The 24,137-nt window shown below is 44.2% G+C and overlaps 1 protein-coding gene across 2 annotated transcripts in view; it reads right to left on the bottom strand.

Moving 5' to 3' along the window:
* The window catches only part of DAPP1 (dual adaptor of phosphotyrosine and 3-phosphoinositides 1), a 55,315-nt gene extending 49,917 nt beyond the window's left edge, over nt 1-5,398 (bottom strand). Inside the window, exon 1 of one of the 2 annotated variants that reach the window (XM_070452169.1) lies at nt 5,153-5,398. In XM_070452169.1, coding sequence (XP_070308270.1) covers nt 5,153-5,253 — 101 coding nt within the window. In that variant the 5' untranslated portion in view covers nt 5,254-5,398. The remainder of the gene's footprint in view (nt 1-5,152) is intronic. The other variant, XM_020884231.2, reaches the window with a different exon arrangement.
* Nucleotides 5,399-24,137: the final 18,739 nt, after the last annotated feature.

Raw genomic sequence — 24,137 nt, 5'->3', positions numbered from 1 at the left:
GGTCTGTGACCTAGAGACAGTTCACTTGACTGACTTGAAGTCACCTCCTGCATTTATGAAATGAGCACAACCACACTGTGCTGATGGTGGTATTGTGAAGGTCAAATGATGTGAATGGCCTGGGGTTGGCACATGACCCTTAGAACAGGAGAGCAACCTGGTTCCTTGGGATAAGCATGGACTGGGGACCCAGATTCTCTAGGACGCCAGGCAGTCTGATTGCTCTGCTGATGAGTCTCCTTGGATGTAGAGCTGGAACATCAGTATCATTCAAAGACCAGAGCGAATGTATGTAAAATGCCTGCCTTGCCGTAAGAACTTGCTTTAGTTGTTATTACTCATTCCCTAAGTCAGCAAGTCATCATCCGAGGGCCAATTCCTGCCAAGGTACAAGATTTTGTTTCGACTGTGAGCCAAGTGGAGTTTTATACTTAAACAGTTAAGGGGGAAAAAAAGAATATTTTGTGACTCATGAAAATTATATGAAATTCAAATTTTAGGGTAGGTCCTTAAATAACATTGTGTTTGCACACGAGCACAATCATTTGTTTTTGTGTTATCTATGGCTGTTTTTACCCCACAGGGCCAGATGTGAGTAGCCGAAGCATAAGTCATAAAGCCTGCAAAGTCTAAAATATTTATAACCTGCGTTTTGACAAAAATGTTTACTGACCCTTCATCTGGTCTAAACTTCTCTTAGAGGTGAGAAGTGAGAGACTTTTTAATGAATTTATTTTAATATCCAGAGCTTAGAATCTACTTTCTTGACATTGACCAACACAGCCACACACAGATACTTTCTTACAGATTTTAGAATTGGGAAAGTATATGTAAGAAAAGAATATTTTTAAAGGAATATTTACTATATTTCTCACTTGAAGGAATATGTATGACTAGGTAATTTGAATAATTTTTTCTTTTCTTTTTACATTTTGGCCCCATAGCATGTGGGATTTTAGTTCTGCAACCAGGGATTAAGCCCACATCCTTTGTAATCTCTGGACCACCAGGGAAGTCCCCATGAATATTTAGTTTTAAAATATCCTAAAATAGTTTTATTTCATTGTATCCCTTTTGTGTCTGTAGTTATACTGTTTGCAAGGGTGCATCCTTAAACAAACTATACACTTACACCATTTCTACATTGTTTTGTAGGAACTTCTGTTATAATAAAAGAATTGTAGGAATTTTAAATGGTTAAAATGAAAGTGAAACTGTTAATCACTTTGTTTGTCTGACTCATTTCCACCCCATGGACTGTAGTCCACCAGGCTCCTCCTCTGTCCTTGGAATTCTCCAGGCAAGAATATTGGAGTGAGCTGCCATTCCCTTCTCCAGGGCATCTTCCCGACCCAGGGATCGATCCTGGGTTTCAGGCACTGAAGGCAGATTCTTTACCGTCTAAGCCACCAGGGAAGCCTTTAAATGGGCAAGATCCCCTGGAGAAGGGAATACTCACTCTTGTATTCTTGCCTGGAAAATTCCACAGACAGAGGCGCTTGGCGGGGGCCTACAGTCCATGGGGTCCCAAAGAGTGGGACAACACAAAACCGATTAGTAATTCTAGCCTAGTTTGGTCCTTAGGTGGTATCTCAAACAGTCATTATTTGTTTCCTTTCCCCATCATTTAATTTTGAAAGCCTCACACAGCCTGCCCTCTGCTCCCTGTCCGCCTTCCCCTTCACACGGACTATCCTCCAGGGCCTTGCCCCTCCCTTCCCACCTCCCCCCACCCCCTTTCAGCTGGTGTGTAAGTGAAGTGAGCAACCTTTGCAGCTTGTGTTATTTCCCCTTTGCTTCTGGCTGTGTGAACGTGTTTAGGATGAAAAAAAAAATTGCTTTTAGGCTGACACTCGACAAATGAGACGCAGAACTGTATCCAAGTGGCTTGATTTAGGTACTTTAGAGAGAATAAACATGTCTTGTGTACAAGTCATGTGTGTCCTAGGAAGGCAGGGGATGGAGCTGCTGCAGTTCAAGGTTTAATTTGCAAAACTGACAGATTCCAGAGCCCGGAGGAAAATAGGGACCGAAGAACAAAGCTGCATGACATCTCTTCCATTTAACCATCACCTTATCTGTTTGTCTATATCAAAAATACAAACATTAAGAATCTACCTAACTACTCAAATAATCCTTTTAAAAACAACTTTTAAATGAAGGCAATAAAATCACCCTTTTTTTTAATCTATCAAGTGCATTAAATCATTTTGTTTTTAGGGAGCATTTGAAAAACTGAATTAATTAGAAGTTTAGGGGTAGCTTGATTCTCAGGTGGCACAGTAGTAAAGAATATGCATGCCAATGTAGGTGATGCAAGAGATACAGGTTAGATCAATCCTTGAGTCAGGAAGATCCCTTAGAGTAATATATGGCAACTCCTCCAGTATTCTTGCCTGGAAAATTCCAAGGACAGAAGAGTCTGGTGGGCTACAGTCCATGGAGTTGCAAAGAATCAGACATCACTGAGCCTCCACATTCCACTTGAGCGGTGGATTCTACCTAACCAGTAGCTTATAGGTTCAAAGAAGAAGTTTCGTTTTATTCAGAATTCCGCCAGAGACAACAAGTTATTTTCAAGTTGTCTCAGATCCTATGACCTACGAGAAGTGTATCAGGATTGTCCTAGAGGGACAAGAGCTCAAGTCCATTATTAAATTCTCAGGAATTTTGTAAGCTTGTTGTTAAACCATCGGCAGCTTGAAAATGCCCATGATCATCGGGTGGAGAGGGAGGTGGGAGGGGGGATCGGGATGGGGAATACATGTAAATCCATGGCTAATTCATGTCAATGTATGACAAAAACCACTACAATATTGTAAAGTAATTAGCCTCCAACTAATAAAAATAAATGAAAAAAAAAAAAAGAAAATGCCCATGATCAGAGTATTTATACCTGGGAAAAAGGACCATCCATCAGCCAGGTTATATATTAACCCAACACTGAGTATTAAAAAAAAAATGCTCTTGTGGTTTCTTATCAGGATGATGAAAATGTTATAAAATTGGTTTATGGTGATGGTTGTAGCACTCTTTAAAGCCACTACAAATTATTGAACTGTACACTAGTAATGAGTGAACTCTATGATCTGTTAAATACATCTGTAAACAACTGATAAACAAAATGCTCCCAAACCCACAAATGAAATGTCAGTATCTATTTATTCATGGCTTTAAGATTCCTAATGTACATACTCAACAAATGAAAAACAAGGGCACACTGACTCAGTGCTTCTGACGGGTTTCTTTTCTGTGCAGTGATTCTCAACTTCAGTCTCCCTCTGGAATCACTTGGAAACTTTACAAAGAAAACGCTCACCTCCCAAGACACTGATGTCATTTGTCTGATGGGTGACCTGGGCAGGGAATTTTTTTAAACTCCTTAGGTTATTCTAGTTCATGGCCAAGGTTAAGAAACGCAACTGTAGAGCGATTTCCCTAGACAACTGTAGCTGGCCTGTTGTTACAGAAACCATCCTCCAGTATTTAAGACATTTCCAGGCCTCCTGAAATAGAGAGGTCTGGAAATAAAAGGTCTGGACTTTTGGGGGTAATTGTGGGTTGTAGTGGATGTCCATCTCCACACGTAGAGGAAAGACACCTGTTTCCTTGTGGGTTTTACCTGCAGTCATTTCCTGCTATGGGCACTAAGGTGGGGAGAGAGACAGCATTAGCTCATCTTTGTCATTGAAGTGAGTGCCAAGGGTACTCAGTCACAGAGCCTAGGTTCAAGGATTGTTGAATTAAGGGAGCAGAGCGGAGTATTTCCTTTGTCTCTTCTCCTTTGGGGCTTCCTACCAATCGTGGGCTGGGAATCTAGATAACCCATCACATAAAGAATGATAGTTTAATAAGTTAATAAAGGTCTAAGTGAGAGCTCAGCTTCCAGCTTTCGTGCCTTGGCTTTGTGATGACTGTTTTGGATGCTCAGGGGGCATTTTACCTCTGCTGTTTGGGGATTTGGTCCAGGAGGCTAGAAGTGTCCTGGAGCTCTGACTCCATTCCACTTTACTGAAAAGTCTAGCTGTTATGTCTGATCTACCTTGTGAAGGTAGAGTTCCATTCTGAGACCTCAAATTTAAAATCTATTAATAAAGACAGGACTTGTTGAGAACTCTTCTAGTAATACAACTCCAAAAGATACAATCTCTGCAGTCTTCATGGAGAGAGAATTCATCCCTACTTTAGTTTTTCTCTGATTAAGAACATAGACCTGGCAGATTGGAAAACTGACTTGTAATTGATGGGTGACCACTGGAACTTATCTGCCTTTGTAAGATGGAGACTAGTGAAGGCCCTCTGTCCTTGGGTGTTTGTGAAGATTAGAGCTGTTTAGTAGCACAGCAGGTGCAGGGCTTGCCTCTCTGGAATCACAGGTGTCAAAACCAGCCTCGCCAGTCTATTCCTGGTGCATCCGGGGAAAGGGGCAGTTTCTCTAGGAAATCCCCCACCCTTCTCTTGTGCAATACTAGCTTCTTTTATTAAGTATCCTGATGAACTGTCTCATCTGGTCCCTTTCTAAAGATGGGACTATGATGACTTCACCTACTTAAATGTACAGCCTGTTTGGAGCAGAAAGTTTATCCCCTTCTTGACTTGTTAGTATTTGAAAGGCTCAAAGTTGCCCTTCCAGACATGCATGCATACAAGAGGTCACAAGTGCATTGTCGGGAGAAAGAAACACATATGGGACACGGCTGCACACACTTCCTCATTCTTTCTCTTTTGAAAAAGTCCCTGTCCCTTACAGCAGGGTCTAGGCTTTCTGTTTATTTCACAGCTTGGAGCTCAGAACTGTTTAACAGCACATTTATTTATAAACCAGATCAATAACAGCAAGGAAACCCAGCAACATCAGTGACCACACCCCAGTTCTGTCCGTAATCTCAAAGAATGTCCAATATTTTATTTTTGTCCCATTTTCTCCACCTACTTATTTTTAGATCTGCAAAGATGATACATGCTTTCACAGTGGAATTGGCCCCACACAGAGATGAGTATCTACTGTCTTTTAAGTAAAAAGGATAGAAGACTGGGGAGGCAGAGAGAGACAGTACTAAGGATAATCACTCATCAAGTTGAGCATTCAGGTAGAAGCAGTGAGTTAAGGGTCACCCAAGAAACACTTGGAGATGGGGACCTGCCCTCTTACCCCAAGTCCTGGAGCAGCTCCGCTTCTCCATACGACCTGTTCCACAGATCTGAAGGATCCTGGGTGCTCATCTTCCCTTCTGGAGATTCTGCTCTGCCCATTCACGCCCCTCACGTCCACGAAGCCCCTGCCAAGGTGCTCTGGGTAAGAGGCAGAGAGGGACGGCTCTGCTGTTCCTCACAGTCTCCCCTCCTTGGTGAGACCCAAGCCGGCTGTAGCTGCAAGTCTCCAACCAGCAAGGAAGTGAAACTTGGTTACTCCTCCCACTGACACTCACCACCCCGGCCCTGAGGCACGGCAGGAGTGTTGTGTCAGTCAGGAAACATGCAAAGCTAGGTAGCCACCCCGAGGACACCCACACTGCCTCAGGAAGCATGCAGTTTCTGTCAAAGGAAATAAAGATGAAAGTACTCCAACTGAGATTGACTAGTAACTCTGACTCTCCTCGGGAGGCCAAACCATCGTTTTTCTTAATGCTGTTTGCCTCTGGTTTGTAGAGGATGCATTCCATCACCCCTGCCTTCTGTCTCACGCACAAGGAGCATGGAGGTAGCTTCTAGATCAGAAACATCTTTCAAGCGGTTAAAGGAATCAGACTCAAACCACTAGCCTCTGTCCTGAAGTCTGATTTTTATCACTTTCTCAATATTTCTGCTTCCATTGTTCAGGCTTTCCAACATACACCTGATGTTCAGGTTGAGCGTGATTCAGATAATTATTGTTCCTCCATGGAAGAAGGATTAAGTGAGGACAAAATAGAAAAGCTGCAGGGGCCAGCCAGGTGCCCATCTAAGAGGGCAGGTTAGAGCTCCCAGAATCTCTGAGTTCCGATTCCTTCCCTGGGTGACTCACATCTGGTATTGCTCTGTGTCCAGTCTCACTGGCAGAGAATGACAGTTGCCTGAAAGTTCTAAAGGGAAACTGTCATCACTCTGAATCCTGGGGAAGTGGACGAAGTACTGTAATAAGGGAACAAAGAAAAACATATGTTGCTCCCCGCATACTCTCTATAGGAACCTGCAGGAAAGAGTCTCTCTTTCTCTCCCTTCCTCTTGTGACACCAGACTCAATCCAGGTTCGTCAGGGTGCTCTATAAATCACTCCTCCCAGTGCTGTCTGAAGACCAGCAGCATCACCAGAAGCTTGTTAGAATGTAGCATCTGGGTTCATCCCAGCGCTACCGAACCAGTATCGACATTTGAACAATATCCCTAAGCTGACGGGAGTGCCTTAAAGTTTGAGGAGACTGCTTTATAGGAAACCAAGATAGCAAGAAGGGCTTCCCTGGTGCTCCATTGGTAAAGAATCTGCCTGCAGGGGCTTTCCTGGTGGCTCAGTGATAAAGAATCCACTTGCCAATTGTAGGAGACGCAGGTTCAACCCCTGATCCAGGAAAAGCCACATGCTGCAGAACAACGAAGCCCATACACCGCAACTACTGAAGCCCTAGCATCCTACAGCCTGTGGTGCTCATCAAGAGAAGCCACTGCTGTGAGAAGCCAGCGCACCACAACCAGAGTAGCCCCCACTCACTACAGCTAGAGGAAGCCCGTGCAGCGACGAAGACCCTGCACAGCCATAAATCAATTAATTAAATTATTAAAAAAAAATCTGCCTGCAATGCAAGAGACCCAGGTTCCATCCCTGGGTTGAAAAGATCCCCTGGAGAAGGGCATGACAACCCACTCCAGTATTCTTTCCTGGAAAACTCCGTGGACAGAGGAGCCTGAAAGGCTAGAGTCCATGAGTCGTAGAGTCAGACACGACGGAGGGACTAAACCACCACCACCAGCAAGAAGAGGTCAGTCTGCACCTGACATTGTTCTAGCTTTCCCCCGCAGGCCTTCCCTCTGGCCTCTGCTCATCCCTGTTGTCTGAGATCTTGACTTACCCTGCCTGCCGCGGAGGGATTCCTGTGTGTCTTGAGATAGCCTGGGGGAGACTAAGCTCTGATAACACACAGGAGTGAGTGGTACATCTATATTTAAAATTCCTTTAGCTACAGTTTGTTCAGAGAGAAGCACAGTGTCCGCTTGGAACAGAGGCCAGCCCTGGCCAGGGAGGCGCTGGACGTGAACACCGCAGAGATGGGGGACAGTCGGGCAGAGTTCCTATTCCCTTTCGACTGCTCTTTGTTCAGGGTTTTAGTATCTATTCTGACCCCATTTTAGCAAATTCTGGTTTTCCTTTCGCTTAATCTTTTTTTTTTTTTAATTTTTAGGAAAGTAGCAGCATTCACTAAGATGACTGTCTTCCTCTTTTCACTCTCTCTTCCCCTCTCCCTTTCTGATCTTACTGTCCCATCCATTGCTCTTGCCTTTGATGTCATACTTTTTTTGGTCACGTATCCCATGTTCTCCAAGACCCCTCTCATCCTTACCGTACCCATGCTCCACTGAGATGGCATTAAGCATTGTAGGGAGACCAGTTCCCCCAACATCACTAGTTGGTTTCAACAAAATGCTGAACAGTCATAAAATATTTGTAATTTTTTATATTAAATTGGTCACATGCCATATATATAGGCTTACATATATTTGTATATTTATATATATTAATAATATATAATATATATTTGGGCTTCCCTGGTAGCTCAGTGGTAAAGAATCAGCCTGCCAATGCAGGAGACATGGGCTCACTCCCTGGGTTGGGAAGATCTCCTGGAGAAGAAAATGGCAACCCACTCCAGGACTCTTGCCTGGGAAATCCCATGGACAGAGGAGCCTGACGGGCTACAGTCCATAGGGTCACAAAACAGTTAGATACGATTTAGTAACTAAATAATAGCAAGAACACGCATATATATTTATCAAAGAAACTGCAACTTTTGCTTTCAAACACCTTCCAAACAGGCACAAAGAATATTTTTTAAAAGCACATAGCTCATTTCGTATTTATTTCATTATTCTCTTTTCAATGATGCTGGTCCATAGAAGTGAATTCTTTCCACACTGTATTGGACATAGAAATGGGCACAAAAGTCTTGAGCTGTTTTGACGATTTTGGAACATCTTATTCTTTGATGGAAAGTTATTTTCTTTATCAACCTTCATCAGGATGACTATCACATTCAAATCGTCTATATTCTCATTAAGAGGATTCAGGGAGAGTTATTTTGTCCAGATTTGAATTTATTTATTAGAAAAATAGCTTTCTAACAGTTGGGACTACCCTTAAGAAGTTTTAAAAAAGAAATGACTCCATGTGGTTGAAGAAACTTAAATCTTTTCCGAATTTATTTTTCTCTACGGAAAGCTCAAATGTCACAATGCTGCTTTGCACCTAGTTACCTGGCAATAGCAACCTTACCCATGCTCTTCAGAGTGCAAGGGGAATGGTCCTTTGGTTCCTTTGGTTGATTAACTGTTACATAAGCATGATCTCCATCATTTATGTCGGTGGGAAATAAATAACACATTCTGGAAAAGGAAACAATATATGGGATTACCATGGACTGAGGTTACCATAGCTTGGGCTTGGGGAACCCTAACTCTATTTCTTGCTGGCTGTTCTTCCCACTCATGAGAAAGAACAAATGATCATTTCATATAAGATTGGAAGAGAGGAACAGTAGAGGAAGAAAGAACTAACCACTGGTTTTTCGGCTGCTGGCCAGCTTTCCAACAGGGAAGGCTTCTCACTCTCTTTCTAACTCTGTGGCAAGCTCAGTGCTGCCATATTGCTTTTAAAACTATGTCAGTTGGAGTTTTATTTCAAGCCACCATCTCTGTGTCCTCTGCCACAATTATGTGATCACTTAATACAATATCAAAGGTCATGTGAATTAACTGGGACCTTTTCATTTTCTTCTCTTGTCTAGATAAGCAGTACTAGCTTCTTTGTTGGATAAAGCTGTCTGTAAGTGGCTTTAACTTGGGGTTCCCTGCTGGCTCAGCACCACATCAATGCATGAGGCATAGGAGACGTGGATTTGATCCCTGGGTCAGGAAGATCCCCTGGAGGAGGGCATGGCAACCTCATTCAGTAGTCTTGCCTGGAGAATCCCCATGGACATAGGAGCCTGGCAGGCTATATATAGTCCATGGGATCACAAAGAGTCAGATACAACTGACACGACTGAGCACACACCTGTGGCCATAACTCACCAACATCAAGGTATAAAATTCACTCTATCCCTTTCCTTTCTCAGGAGAGCAGGAAATGAAACAAATAAAAAGAGCTTTCTCTTGAAAGGGAAAGGAAGAATATAAACATGTTGGATTTTACTTTCCTAGTGTACTCCTAGAGAAAACATGCTTTCCTGGGTAACTTAACATTCTGAAAAAATAAGATCAGCAGGCCCTTGGTGTGGGCTCCAAGTTGCTTAGGAAATATTACATAGAGATAAATTTTAGTTGTTGCGAGTTACAAAGCAGGCAAGTGAAGATGTTAGCTAGGCATGTGGTGAGGGTGACACTGCATGACTTTCGAGGGGCGATCATCAGAAGCCTTGCAGCTTCAGCCTGGTCTCTCGAACACCCATTCTCCAGACATCCTTCCCAGAGTGTTCCCTTGTGGAACCCAGCAGTAACACTGGGAGAAACGTGAGTCAGGAAGCCCAAATTCTTCCTGACTGTGGTCTGTTTACAGTCCCAGGAGACCCAGCTCAAGCTATCTCAGTCCCAGTTCCAAACAGTACTGAAGAACCTCCAGATGACCCCAGCCTCCATCCAACTGTCAGTCCCAGGGATCTGTGTCTCACTAACTGAGTCCCAGATGCTGAAGAGCAGAGATAAACCCTCCCCTCTACTCCCTGTTTGAATTTCAGATCTAAGGAACACACACACATGATAAGAAGGCTGCTGTTTTAAGCCCCCGAGTTTGGGGTGATGTGTTACCCAGGGATCAATAACTGAAACACTTGTTTACCCTCTGGGTCACTGCCCAGAATGTGATCTCTGTCTTCATATGCATGTGAGCTATACATCTATGATGGTTAATTTCATGCGTCAGCATGAATGGGCAATAAGTTGCTCAGATATTTGGTCAAATATTATTCTGAGTGTTTTAGTGAGTGCATTTTTTTTTTAGTGAGATTAACATTTAAATTGGTGGATTTTGAGTAAAGTAAAATGCTTTTTCGAATTTGGCAGGCTTCATCTAGTCAGTTGAAGTTCTGAACAGAACAAAAGCAAGACAATTCTCCAGCAGATTGCCCTTAGACTTCATCCATAACAGCATTCTCCCTGACTCCACAGCAGACAAACTTCAAACTCAAACTGGAACATCAATTTTCCTGTCTCCAGCCTGCCAGCTCATCCTACAGACTTTTGATTTTCCAGCCTCCAATATCAGGTGAGCCAACTACTTAAAATAAATCCCTTTATAAATATAGATAGGTAGATAGATAAATAGACACAGATATAGAGAGATATATAGATATATACATACGTATGCTATTGACTCTGTTTCTCTGGAGAATCCTAATACAGTGTCCATAGGCCTTAAAACTATGGTTCTCAACAGGGGCAATTTTGCCATCCAGTTTGGCAGCATCTAGAGATGGTTTGGTTTCACAACTTGGGGAACTCCTGGCATCTAGTGAGCATCAGTGCATGAGATGCGCTCCCCCTCCTCCCCACACACATAACACACAACAAAGTATTGTCTCACCAAAACATCAAAAGGGTCCATCTCATTTTTTTCCCCCTCACACCAAGAGTATCCTATAAACAATGAAACCACAGATCCACTGAAGGTAGTTATGCAAAGTCACTTACCTAACAAGAGAGCTGAAATGCAGCCAAAAGCCAGCCCTTCTCGCCTGCTTCTGTCCACTTTACTAATTGCCTCCAAAGAGCCAGACTGGCTTAGACAAAAGTAGTGTTCTGGGAGCAGGTGGAGTCCTGTGCTACACAGAGCAACCTTAAGGAGGACGAGGGCTAAAGGGCTTTGGCAAAACCCTTCCACCAAGAGTAGAGCAGGAGACTTGGTTTTGCAGGTGTAAGCTGGTGTTTCTGGAAAGAGAAATAACTGTGGAGGATGTGCGGGATAAAGGCTAAGGCCCCGCCCCTTCTAGGAGGTGAGGGATAAAGGCTAAGGCCCCGCCCCTTCTAGGAGGTGAGGGACAAAGGTAAGGCCCCGCCCCTTCTAGGAGGTGAGGGATACAGGCTAAGGCCCCGCCCCTTCTAGGAAGAGCCTGAGAGAGTGACTAGAGGTGAGTAGATGTTAGGGAGCACTACCCCGGGATCCTACAGTCACTCTTCCTACGTATCCACCATGTGTTCTGTGCCCAAGCCCATTCATGGCGTTTCATTTGTTCATTCATTCATGGCTACAGGAAGCCAGTGTTCAATGTCAGTGAGGTCTGGTATAAACGAACATTTTTATGCACTGCTCTGGGTATGAAAACTGGCTATTTAGTAGTTTATTTTTAATTTCCAAGCTCAGCTGGTAAAGTATCTGCCTGCAACACAGGAGACCCTGGTTCAATTCCTGGGTTGGGAAGATCCCCTGGAGAAGGGATAGGTTACCCACTCCAGTATTCTTGGGCTTCCCTGGCGGCTCAGACGATAAAGAATCCACCTGCAGTGCAGGAGACCTGGGTTCGATCCCTGGGTTGGGAAGATCTCCTGGAGAAGGGCATGGCAACCCACTCCAGTATTCTGGCCTGGAGAATTCCATGAACAGAGGAGCCTGGCGGGCTACAGTCTGTGTGTGCGTGCTTAGTCGCTCAATCATGTCCAACTCTTTGTGACCCCCTGGACTGTAGCCCGCCAGGCTCCTCTGTCCATGGGATTCTCCAGGCGAGAAAACTGGAGTGGGTTGCCATGTCCTTCTTCAGGGGATCTTCCCAACTCAGGGATCGAACCCAAGGCTCCTGTGTCTCCTGAACGACATGTGGATTCTTTTCTGTTGTGATTGTTAGCGACTGAACTGAACTGGATATCCGTTTGTTTATCTGACTCTGGCAGGTGTTGCGGCTCGCAGCATCTTCACCGAGTCATGCCGGGTCTCTCGCTGTGGCACGCGGACTCTCTGGCTGTGGCATGCAGACTCAGTAGTTGCCGCAAGAGGGCTTAGCCGCTCTGCAGCATGTGGGATCTTAGTCCCCCAACCAGGGATCCAACTGGCACCGACTGCATGACAAGGTGGATTCTTTCCCACTGGGTCCACCAGGGAAGTCCCTGCCATCAGATTCTTTAACCACTGAGCCAGCCATTGGGGAAGCCGTCGGGGAAGTTTTGTAAACATTTCTCAACGATCTTTGACCCAGTATATCCATTTCTAGGAATTTCAACCCAAATAATGGTTGAAAATTTGGTTCAAATTTGGCTCAACCCAAATTTGGTCTATGTGGTTAAGACAAATACAATAATAATACAGTAATCTTCATCTTACAAGACGGACAGGCTGGAAAGAGCCTAAATGCCTATTATTAACAGAATAGTTAAGAAACGTATGGCCCAGCCATAGAGTGGATTTTTATATAGTCTTTAAAAATACAGTTTTCCAGGGAGTCTTTAGAATAGATATACAAATACTACTAATCATTTAAAGAAAAACTTGATAGAAGGAAATGTAGGAAAATTTTCCAAAATGTAGGCTGGAAACAGCTATGAATATGTGAAAGTATATATGATTCCTTAAATCATTCTTAATATTGTTTGTATATCTTCTAAGATATAAAATACCACTTTAATAATTAGGAGATCAGAAGTTGAAAACCCGTTTTTTAAAAATTAGAAAGAAGTGTGCTCTGGGTCAGACTTCCCCGGTGGCTCAGTGGTAAAGAGTCCTCCTGCCAAGCAGGAGACAGAGGTTCCACCCCTGGGTCAGGAAGATTCCCTGGAGAAGGAAGTAGCAACCCACTCCAATATTCTTTCCTGGAGAATTGCATGGACAGAGGTGCCTGGTGGGCTACACTCCATGGGGTCGCAAGTAGTCAGATGATTTAGTGACTGAGCAGGCAAGCATGTGCTCTTCAGTTCAGTTCAGCCACTCAGCTGTGTCCGACTCTTTGCGACCCCATGGACTGCAGCACGCCAGGATTCCCTGTCCATCACTAATTCCTGAAGCTTGCTCAAGCTTCTGTCCATCGAGTCAGTGATGCCATCCAATCATCTCATCCTCTGTCGTCCCCTTCTCCTCCTGTCTTCAATCTTTCCTAGCATCAGGGTCTTTTCCAAGGAGTCAGTTCTAATTGCATCAGGTGGCCAAAGTATTGGAGTTTCAGCTTCAGCATCAGTCCTTCCAATGAATATTCAGGGCTGATCTCCTTTATGATGGACTGGTTGGATCACCTTGCTATCCAAGGGACTCTCAAGAGTCTTCTCCAACACCACAGTTCAAAAGCACCAATTCTTTGGCACTCAGCTTTCTTTATAGTCCAACTCTCACATCCATACATAACTACTGGAAAAACCATAGCCTTGACTAGATGGACCTTTGTTGGCAAAGTGATGTTTCTGCTTTTTAATATGCTGTCTAGGTTGGTCATAGCTTTTCTTCCAAGGAGCAAGTGTCTTTTAATGTCATGGTTGCAGTCACCATCTGCAGTGATTTTGGAGCCCCCAAAATAAAGTCTCTCACTCGGGTTTATCACTGTTTCTCAATTCTTATCCTCGGGGCTAGATCGCTCTCACTCTCTCCTTCACTCTGACTTTGTAGCTACTGATAAAACGATTCTTAATGTTTGGAGGAAATCGCTTTTAAGATTCCTTTGAACTTTGAGATTTTGTGACTTTCCCACAGTCCCCCAGAGTTGCTGAAGCTCTCCTGCCCACGCACAGTACATATCATGCTTTGCATTGAAGTCGGGGACCATTGCATTGAACCAAGCACTGCTTATCACAGGGATCAACATACCTTCAGATAGAGCGGTGTTTGTAATAATTTGAAGAAAGCACATGTCCGTGTGGTTTAAGAATAGTGCTTTGTTTTGCCTGTCTCCTGATTTCCTAGAACTGCAGTACGATCTTTTTCACAAGTGATACAGGCAGATTAAACGATATTAAGCTTTCTTCTGCAATGCCTTTACTTCAGCACTCACTGTACCTTATTAAAGTCTCAAAAATAAGCAAACATCTGCATTTGAGGGTTAATGTGATGGTGCTATTTGCTTGTGAAGGGTGGCGCCATCTGTACAGAAAGGCCATGCTTAATTGTCTTTCCATTGATTGCTGAATAGTGAAAGCATGACTGAAATGAAACCTTGAACACACCAGCTTTTGTTTTTCGGTTTGCAAAATTAGCTGCTAACTCAACAAAATGAAACCATGTCAAGTTACACACCTTCAGATCTTGGGGGCCTTATATTAATCCTTTTTGTCTTCTTGGTCTGAGTTTACTTGAAGAGATTGCTATATGAACCAATAGGTGCAAACAGCAAAGAGGAAAAATTGTCGAATCAGCTGGCCAGCTGAGATATTTCTGAGATATTCTCATTTCTCTGGAGGCTCCAGGATAGAACTAGGTTATGAAAATGGGTCAGCTTTGAAATCACCCATAATAAGATGGGGGTGGAGCATGCCGAGGGAATGGAGCAGGTCAGCTAAAATTTCAAAACGTTTGGTCCCACTTAGGGAGGAAATGAATCAACAGGAGAGGTCTTAGAAATTTCATGGAGAGCATCTTAAGAGAGACTCAATTTCAACTCCCTGTTTAACAGGCTAGGCAAGTGGGTTGGCACATCATAAAGTTCTTGCCTGAGGTCCAGCAGTTGGACCTGAGCAGTCTTGCCTCAGTCCAGCCTGAAGTCAGTGGTAGAGCTGAGTGGATCTGACTTAGCTCATAGTTCTCTCCTTACCGATTCTAGCCATACAAAAGTCAGCAAACTTCAGGGCTTTTTTTTTTTTTTTTTTAAAGTCACAAAGTGTCTTCATGGCTAGAATTAAATTCATAGGGATTTATATTTTATAAAGGTATATATTACACACACACACACACACACGTATATATATGATATATATTACTTGTCCATTGGAGCCTGTATGAAATAAGATAAACTCCCTAAGAATGAAAATCAAGGTTTACATGTCCTTATATAACCCCCTTTAAAAGTATATCAATAAAGACGTATTTCTTAAAATAGACCTTAAAATAGAAGCTGTAAGAGCTGACATGGTAGAAAGTTTAACTTCACTGTAGTCACCTGATGCTTTTAGCTTGCAGATCAGCCCCGCAGTCAGGAAGCTTTCAGCACCCAACTCCTCGCCGTCCGTTTGGCAGGATGCCTGTGATGAGGATATTCTGCCACTAGGTGGCAGTCATACCGCACTGGTTAAGGGAAAGAAAACGAAGTCGCTCAGTCGTGTCCGACACTTTGCGACCCCATGGACTGCAGCCTATCCGGCTCCTCCGTCCATGGAATTTTCCAGGGAGAGTACTGGAGTGGGTTGCCATTTCCTCTTCCAAGATATCTTCCCGATCCAGGGATCAAACCCGGGCCTCCCGCATTGCGGGCAGACGCTTTACAATCTGAGCCACCAAGGAAGCTCTATCTAGTTAAGGGGCTCTGCTACTTTATCCAGAGTGGAGATTAGCTCCGTTGCTTTCCCGCATCTATGAAAGCCGGTATAAAGAAAGTAGAAAAGCAGGTATAGCTCTTTATTAAAGAGCCGAATTTAAGGACTACTACCCAACACCTCATTTGTAGAAGATATATTCAAAACCGTTAAATGATTCAAGTATCATTCACTGCCTGTCTCATCAAGCTTAAAACGGCCTAATTCTTAATTCTGTTCTCCTTCCTTTTAAAACTTTCTGACCTTTACCAAAAGGGTTTGAATAAGTAAAAAGTGATTTGAATCTAAAATTTCAGTTTTTATCTCAAAATGATTTTTGTCCCTGTGATTACAAAATATTTTAAGAACTTCCTCCCCCTCCCCCATTTAGTAAATATAAATCTTCAAAACATTTCATTTTTCATTTAAAATAAAGCATGTAGGTGACAAACTGCTAAAGCAGAAATCTTATTTTTTTTTTTTTTACTTCATGTTAACTGTGAAACTACTAGAGCAGACTCCTTTCACTGAATGAAATTTCACTTAGTAAATATAAATCTTCAAAACATTTCCTTTCTTCACTAAGTGAAATCTCATTTCATTTCCAGTCACCATCAGTAACTGAGAACAGTGACAACACCTTTAAGGTTCTTAGTCTCACAATGAGAGCAATTTGAGGGCAGTCCCCCCCCCACCACCACCACTTTGACAGAGAACATGATTTGGCCACAGCAGCGATTCTGAACTAGATTGCGAGTCACTGCTCCTTCCTGGCCCATAAGTTAATCATATAAATATGGAGTTTTGGGTGTTATAAAAATTCTAATGATAACAAAGAGAAGTTTCCTTTAAAATGTAATTGTGTTTTGTGTTATTTTGGTTTTTTGGTCTATATTAAGGGGACTCTTATGAAGGTGAATTTTTTCTAGAAAGTTAAGTGGAGAGAGGAAGCAGGAGGAAGGGTGGAATTATGAGGAATGAGAAGAGGGTTTTAGGGGGAAAAAAATGAAGGGATCAGGGAAACTAAAGAAGAGGGCCCTGGCTAAGCTGATGAAATAAAGTTTAGTCATTCAGTCGCGTCCAACTCTTTGTGACCCTGTGAACTGTACCTGCCAGGCTCCTCTGTCCATGGGATTCTCCAGGCAAGAATACCGGAATGGGTTGCCATTCCCTTCTTTAGGGGATCTTCCCCACCCCGGGATTGAACTTGTGTCTCTTGCATTAGCTCACCAATTCTCTACCAGTGAGCCACCAGGGAAGCCCCAAACAATAAAACACCAGAAGCAAAAGCGAGGAACCTGAAGGGAATTTAAGGAGCTGGAGGCGTTGTAGAAGGAAAACTAGTGGCTTCCTCCAGAAGACCCTGGAGGGTGGAGAGCTTGTGCTCGTACACTGGATAACCAAGACCAAGCGCCAGAGCTGGGCTTCTCCAGGGCGTCCACAGCCCCAGGACCCCAGCCACACCCAGGGCCCAGGACCAGCATCCTTGACTGTCACCCCTGGTGATTCATACCCCCTCCAAATGTTGAGGACACTTAGAGATGATGGACAGGCCTGCAGACCAAGAGTGATATGGCAAGAGATTTGGGGACTTCTGGGTAAAGGATGCATGCCATAAGCCTGAGCCAAAGAAGCTGGCCATGGTGTGACCTAACCTCCTGTCTGCATTTACATGGGTCAACACTCTGCACCAAGGAAGGCTCAGTCATTCCCTGGAAACATCTGTTGGCTGGCAGGGAGCTGGGGATGAGGAGAAAGGAGAACTTCCAGAAACAGAAAAGGCCAGCCCTGTTTTCTTGGCAGCTAACATGAACCCAAGGTCTCTTGTGCCCACGTCTCTCAGCGCAGCTGAATCCTGCAGGTGTCAGGACTGGTTGCCTCCCCATAGAGATCTTCCCCATGTGCGCCAAGCCTTCCTGTGGGTCAGGAGTTACTCAGTATCACTGATAATTCTGGGGCCCTGAAGACCCATGAAAAGGAATTTGAACTTTATCCAGACTTAGGGTTCATACACACACATGCCTGACAGTGGCAGAAGCTGGATTTCAGGGGGTGAGAAAGGGGGTCCTCAAGGGCAGATGCAGGCAGGTAGCAGTGGCATTTCCTGGCCTCCACTCAACTTCATCTCTCTCACTCTCCTGCACCTTTGTGTCCTGGAAGGAAAGGACCCAAGGATACTCAGCGTGTAACTGTTTCCGAGGTGATCCAAGTCTGTCTGGGGGACACTCATTCCTTTAAAAAAGTAATTGTTCCAGGCTTTCCCATCCCATTGTTGTAGCTCAGTTGCCAAGTCATGTCCAACTCTTTGCGATCCCATGGACTCCAGCAATACAGGCTTCCCTGTCCATCACCATCTCCCGGAGTTTGCCCAAGTTCATGTCCACTGATGCCATCCAACCATCTTATCCTCTGTTGTCCCCTTCTCATCCTGCCTTCAGTCTTTCCCAGCATCAGGGTCTTTTCCAATGAGTCAGCTCCTTGTATCAGGTAACCAAAGTATTGGAGCTTCAGCTTCCATCAGTCCTTCCAGTGAATATTCAGGGTTGATTTCTTTCAGGATTGACTGGTTTGATCTCCTTGTAGTCCAAGGGACTCTCAAGAGTCTTCTCCAACACCATAGTTTGAAAGCACCAGTTTTCAGTGCTCCCATCCCCTATTCAGTGACAAATCCAGCGATATCCCCAAGATTTCCATGAATTTGGAGCGCTGACACTTTCATAGTTACTGTTCTCTTCCATTTTTGGCTTCTGCTGAAATGTTCATCTCTTCTGCCTTCTCAGGCCAGTGACACCTTCTCTCAACACCACTCCCACCCCCTTGCCCCTGACCTCTGGCTATACCCACCCCACCACCCCACCACCCCTGACCTCTGTCTATACATGGTCCTTCAAACCTCAGCTCTCCTGACAAAGAGCTGGAGACAGAAGACTTTACCAAAGATTGGCTTGGAGAAATGGAGGGAGGCTTATACTATGGCCTGGCTCAGGAAAAAACCTTCATGCTGAACTCTAGTCTATGCTGAATATCTTCTTCAGCACCACTCCAGAGCATCACCTGGGGCTGAGCTGAGCCAGATTCTCCACCGTCTTGCATGAGGCTCCTTCCTTCTCCCACCCTTCTCAGTCCCTGGCCTCCTCTCCAGAAAAGAGGTGGCCACTTGGAGGAAGATGTTCTTAACCTGAAAAAGAGGTGAGTATCTGAGACCACAATGCAGATGGCAAGGCACTCCAGGTGATAGCAGGACAGAGCGCAGCCGCTCTGGGCTCAGAGCTCCGGAACACATCCGCTTTCTCTGAGGGTGGTTGGAGACATGTCTGCAGCAGCGTTAAAGCTTCTGGGATTGGACACAGAGGCCGCCCCAAAGCCAAGCAGCAGCTGGAGCATCAGGTAGAGTGTCTGTGAGGGAACCCCTTTCCTTTCCAGGACCCTCAAGACAGACACAAGAATGAAGAGTGACTGGGACTCCGACATTGGCGGGTGGAGGATGTGGATCCAGCAGGCCCGGGGACAAACTGGGAAAGAGTTTTGCCTAGGGCGGCCAAGCTGATGGACCATGGAGACATTCAGGTAAATCTATCAGGGGATAGAAAGAGGTCCACTTTCTTGTGTCCTTATATCCCCTTTCAACCTCCAGAAACAGTCCGTTGCCTGTCTGACTTGCAAACCTAGAATAAGTAAGTCTACAATAAGGTGTGAGTCAGTGCTTCTTAAACTTTAATATGCAGATTTGTTATCTGTGGATCTTGTTAAAATACAGACTGTAATTCCAAATCATCAATATTTCATTTTTCATCAGCCTCCCATGTGATGCTGATGTTGCCGCTACTCAGAGTTTGAAGTGAAGATACAAGCAATCTGGTATTCTCCTCACCTCCCCGCAAGCCCCTACATTTGCAAACAACAACTGAAACTATACACTCAGGGAAATAGACAATTCTTGGGGCTGGGTGTTCTTGGTGGATTGTAAAGCAGGGGTGGTGGGAGTTGAGCAGTGGGAGTAACTGTCCTGAGACTCCTCCATGGATGTCCTTGATGAGAAAAATCTATTTGAACTTCATTGATCTGGCTCAGGAAAAACACATTCATAAATTCCCTTCTCCAAAGCTTTTCCTTCTAAGGGGGCTTCTCAGATTGTGTGGTCTCCGATGACAGTCCCCTGATCAGTCGGGTCAGGCTCTGACTTTAAAGTGCGAAGTCACACTGTGTGCTACAAGTGCTAAAAGGTCAAGATTCTACACTTGAACTTTTATTATGGAATGAAAGGCTTGGACCATTTTCAGAGAACGAGATGGGGGAATTATTTCAGGGGACTCTTTGGTGCCCCTAAATCAGCTGGGAGAGGCAGCCAACTTTCCCCGAATCAATGGTCCTGCCATCTCCTTCCTTGCACCAGTCTCCTTCCAAGCACCCAGGAAAACACAGCAATGTATCCTAGTAAATTTTGCCCCCAGGGTTGTTGGTTGGGGCGCTAGCTATAGCAGCTGCGTCCAGCCCCAAAGTGATATGTCTGTTTAATCTCTGCCGGTGTTTCTGGCCACCCGTCCAACTCTTCCACAGCCCTGTGCAGAGCAACTCCCCAGAGAGTTATAATTAGAATTTTTAAAAGCACATCAACAAAATTCAAGCCAAAGATGTCTACCCATCCCACCCCCCTAGCTTCAGAAAAGCTCAAAGTCTCAGAGTAAAAGCTTAAAAAAAAAAAAAAAAAGAATTTATAGGAAGAAAACACAAGGAGTCGACTTGGATAGAAATAACAGTCAAAGAGAAAAGGGGCCAACTCGTGGGGGGAAAAGGCTATTTGTTTATTGCGGATTATGTTTAAAAGCAGGAGTGTGGGAGGCGAGAGTGGCTTTGATGAACTGGGAGACTCGGCTTGTAGGTTGTGCCTCTGGAGAAATCCCTCAGCAAAAAATGGTCCTACTGAGTCCAGTGTTGATCAACCAAGAGTTCACAGAAAACTGGGGAGTCGGTAGGTTGGGGAAGAAGAGAACATGGGTTCTGCTTTGGGGAAAGCGGAACATGCATGTGAAAATATGCAGGGCCTCCAGGGTCAAACATGCCACGAAGAGCCAGTTCGGTACAGCTGGGCCCCGGCCCTCTTACCTTCCAGCAAGGAAGGAAATTCATGTAAATTGGGAGTCAAAAAAAAAAAAAAAGAGGACATTTGAAATACCAATGCAGAAGAGCTTCTCTTCCCTCTGTCTCTGGTAGTCATAAAGTAAGTTATTCTCTGGGTGTTACCCCATGGAAACACTGCCACTGTAAAACTAAGGCTGCCCCCCACACTCTATTGCCAGTACCAGACCATGTTTTACCAAAGGGTTTTCATTGCACTAAAAGCAACTGCGATGACCTAAATTGTTCAAGGTGATTATTTAGATGCTAAGCAAGGACTCCTGAAGGCAGACTGATGGCATGACGAGCCAGACCCTTTGGAAATGACCCTGCTGACCTCATGGCCTCTGTTTGCAGGCTGGTGTTATTATTTCCAAGGTAGAAACAAATAATCTGAGGCTTGCATCTGGAAACAGCAGTGCACATGAAACCCTGGTTCCAACTCTAGGTTTCTCTGGCTCCAAAGCCTTCTTCATCCCCACCCTGTTCCGTCACCCTGCTGTACCCAAGGAGGTTGGAGCTCCCCAGGGAGTGGAGAAGGCATCTTGCGGGCCCAGCGGTGGGCTCACTTGGCCCAGCGTGGGGCTGACACCCCAGGATGTACACAGACAACTCCACAGGTCAGGCAGACTGACCCTCAGAGCCCTGGCAGCAGTGAGGAATCACAGGTCAACAGAAAAAGTAAAGGACGTAGTTGTCTGTTAAGACATTTTTTAAAAAGAAGAAAAAAATTCAACTTTCAACATCACTCCCCAGCAACTCATGGCATGTACCTCCTCCAATTTCCCAAGAATAACCCACCTCTTCTTCCTCGTCCTCACCACTACCTCTTTTCATGCTGACTTTTCTAATGATAATACAATCAACCCTTGGAGTTAGACTCATTGAAGGTTTATTTTTAGGAGAGCTTTAAAAGAACTATGCAGCCCACCTGTGGCAATTAAGGATCCTAGAATGCTCCTATGAGTCTGGCAGCCCCAGCACTGGCTGTCCTCCAGTTCAGGTCGCTATATTTAGCCTGACTCAAAGTTCTCCCCTGCCACAGAGCCTGAGGGTACGTTTTCACTTCCAGAGTTTGCCTTTGGGGTGACCTATTTCTTTGGGGGCCCTCTTGTCTTCTGAACCTGGCTCTGCCACTGCTCTGTGAGGGATTTTCAGACTGCAAGTCATTCAATCCTGGGGACTCAGCCTGGCCATCTATAGAGTAGAGTGATTCATGGACCCCTGCCATGAAAAATAGTGAATTCCTGGCAAGTGACTCTGGAAGCCTGGAGTATTACATGTCAGGAGCGTCTTCCAGCAGGGAAGATGGGAAATAACATGTGCAGATGCTAAGTTTCCACCAAGCATAGGACCTGGTGGGGCTGGCAGATTTAGACAAGGTTCCACAAGGTTCCACATGAGAGGCCACAGCTGGGAATGAGCCAGGAGGAGGCCTGGGGCAGAGAGGACTGGATCTGAGAGGGTATCCAAGGCTCTGAGAACTGGCCTGCACCTTCCATTCCTAATATCACACTGCCACTGCCCCATGGGAATTTGCATCATGGCTAGCTATAATCACCCAAATTCATTAGTGACAAGATGGCATTGTTACAAAGAATATCATCATCTGTTTTCCCTTGCTAGGGAAGTTCATATCTTATTTAGGGCCAAATAAGGGGCAAAACCCACTCTTGTTAAAAAACATCTTCTTAATTTTATATATATATATATATATATATACATACACACACACACACACACACACACACACACACACATATATGTCTCTTTCTTTTGTAAGAGAAACAGCCACAAAGAAAAAACCCCATGTCAGCTTTGTGGAAACTACCTAAAAATCAAAAAGAGGCATAGTGAATTTCCTGAGCACATTTTCCCTTTCAGATGACGTTTTCATCTTCCTCAAACTGTAAGGTAATGATACAGGACAGGAATCAAGAATTCTTGTGGGGCAAAGATAGTTTCCCATATGACTAATTTATACAACTTTTCTTCTGTAAGTTGAGGCAAACCTCAAACACACACACACATGCATATATACATACACTCACAATTACTTTGAAATCCAAGGCTATGAATACTTCTTTGCAGGCAACAACAATCATAAATGTCAATTGCACCAACACACTGCTAAATTATAACTATGAATGAAAGTATCAAAATGCTTGCGTCTGGGTACCAAATTTGCTTTATGTTTTTGCTTTTGTCATTCAGGAATGTGTTTTCCAAACCTGTTTTACAGAAGTGTTTTGGAAGAAATGAAAGCAACTGTTATTACTGAAGCTAAGATAATTCTCTAGTTGCTGAACAAGATAATTTCAAGGTATTGATTCTAGTAATCTGAATCTTTCCAAAGTTTTCAATCAATAAAAACTTCAATAATTGCTCTGGAAGTACTGGGACACATTAGCGTTACTCTCAGAGCAATCTGAAACTCGTCTGCATGAATTCTATCAAACTGCTTTACTTCCCGCTGCTCCTGAATAAGCTCTTTGGTCAAAGGGTCGCTTCTCCTTCTGTTCCTGAGGCAAAGCCTGCAGGCTACTCAGAACACAGCTGTGTTTCTGGGGGACCACCTCTCTGGAGCTCCCCAAGAACAGAATTCTGCTCCTCAGGATCTTTGGGAAAGAGGAAGTTCTAGGATTTGATTCAGGAAAGGCATAACCCATGATAACTGGCTAAAGACAATTGCTTATGTAGATAAGAGTCTTAGTAGATGGAATTAAAATAAATGAACCTCATCCTGTGCCTTCAGGCCAAAGGCCTGGTCTCCCCTCTTCAAAGACAACGATTATGACCTTTGTAGCTCTGTTAACAAGATTTCCCATGTTTGCTTCCACACTCTGCTGAAGTTTTCCAGAAGAGATTTGACCTCAGAGTATTTTCTTTTTGTTTTTAGTTTGGGAGACTCACCAGAAATGCAACTTACATTTATCAATATAAATATATTTAGACTTCTTATACAGTTGACTTTCCAAGCAAATAAATGAATGAAAAAACAAAACATCGCTCTAAATGTTCTGAAAATTTCTGAAATAGCAGCCATCACCTCGATTAGGTCCTTGTACTACGCCATCTTGAAACTGAACTCCCCAGGCAATTTGATCTCTGGTTCCTCTGCCTTTTCTAAATCCAGCTTGTATATCTGGAAGTTCTCGGTTCATGTACTGTGTAAACCCAGCATGGAGAATTTTGAGCATTACTTTGCTAGCATGTGAAATGAGTTAAATTGTGTGATGGCATTGCCCTTTTTTTGGGATTGGAATGAAAACTAACCTTTCCCAGTCCTGTGGCCACTGCTCAATTTTCCAAATTTGCCGGCATATTGAGTGCCTGGCATGCTACAGTCCATGGGGTCGCAAAGAGTTGGACATGACTGAGCAACTGAACAACCATAACACCTCTATCCATTGCTGTGGATAGAG

Source organism: Odocoileus virginianus, chromosome 21 (assembly GCF_023699985.2).
Source record: "Odocoileus virginianus isolate 20LAN1187 ecotype Illinois chromosome 21, Ovbor_1.2, whole genome shotgun sequence".
Taxonomy (NCBI): Eukaryota; Metazoa; Chordata; class Mammalia; order Artiodactyla; family Cervidae; genus Odocoileus; species Odocoileus virginianus.
This window is presented reverse-complemented; position numbering and strand designations above follow the sequence as displayed.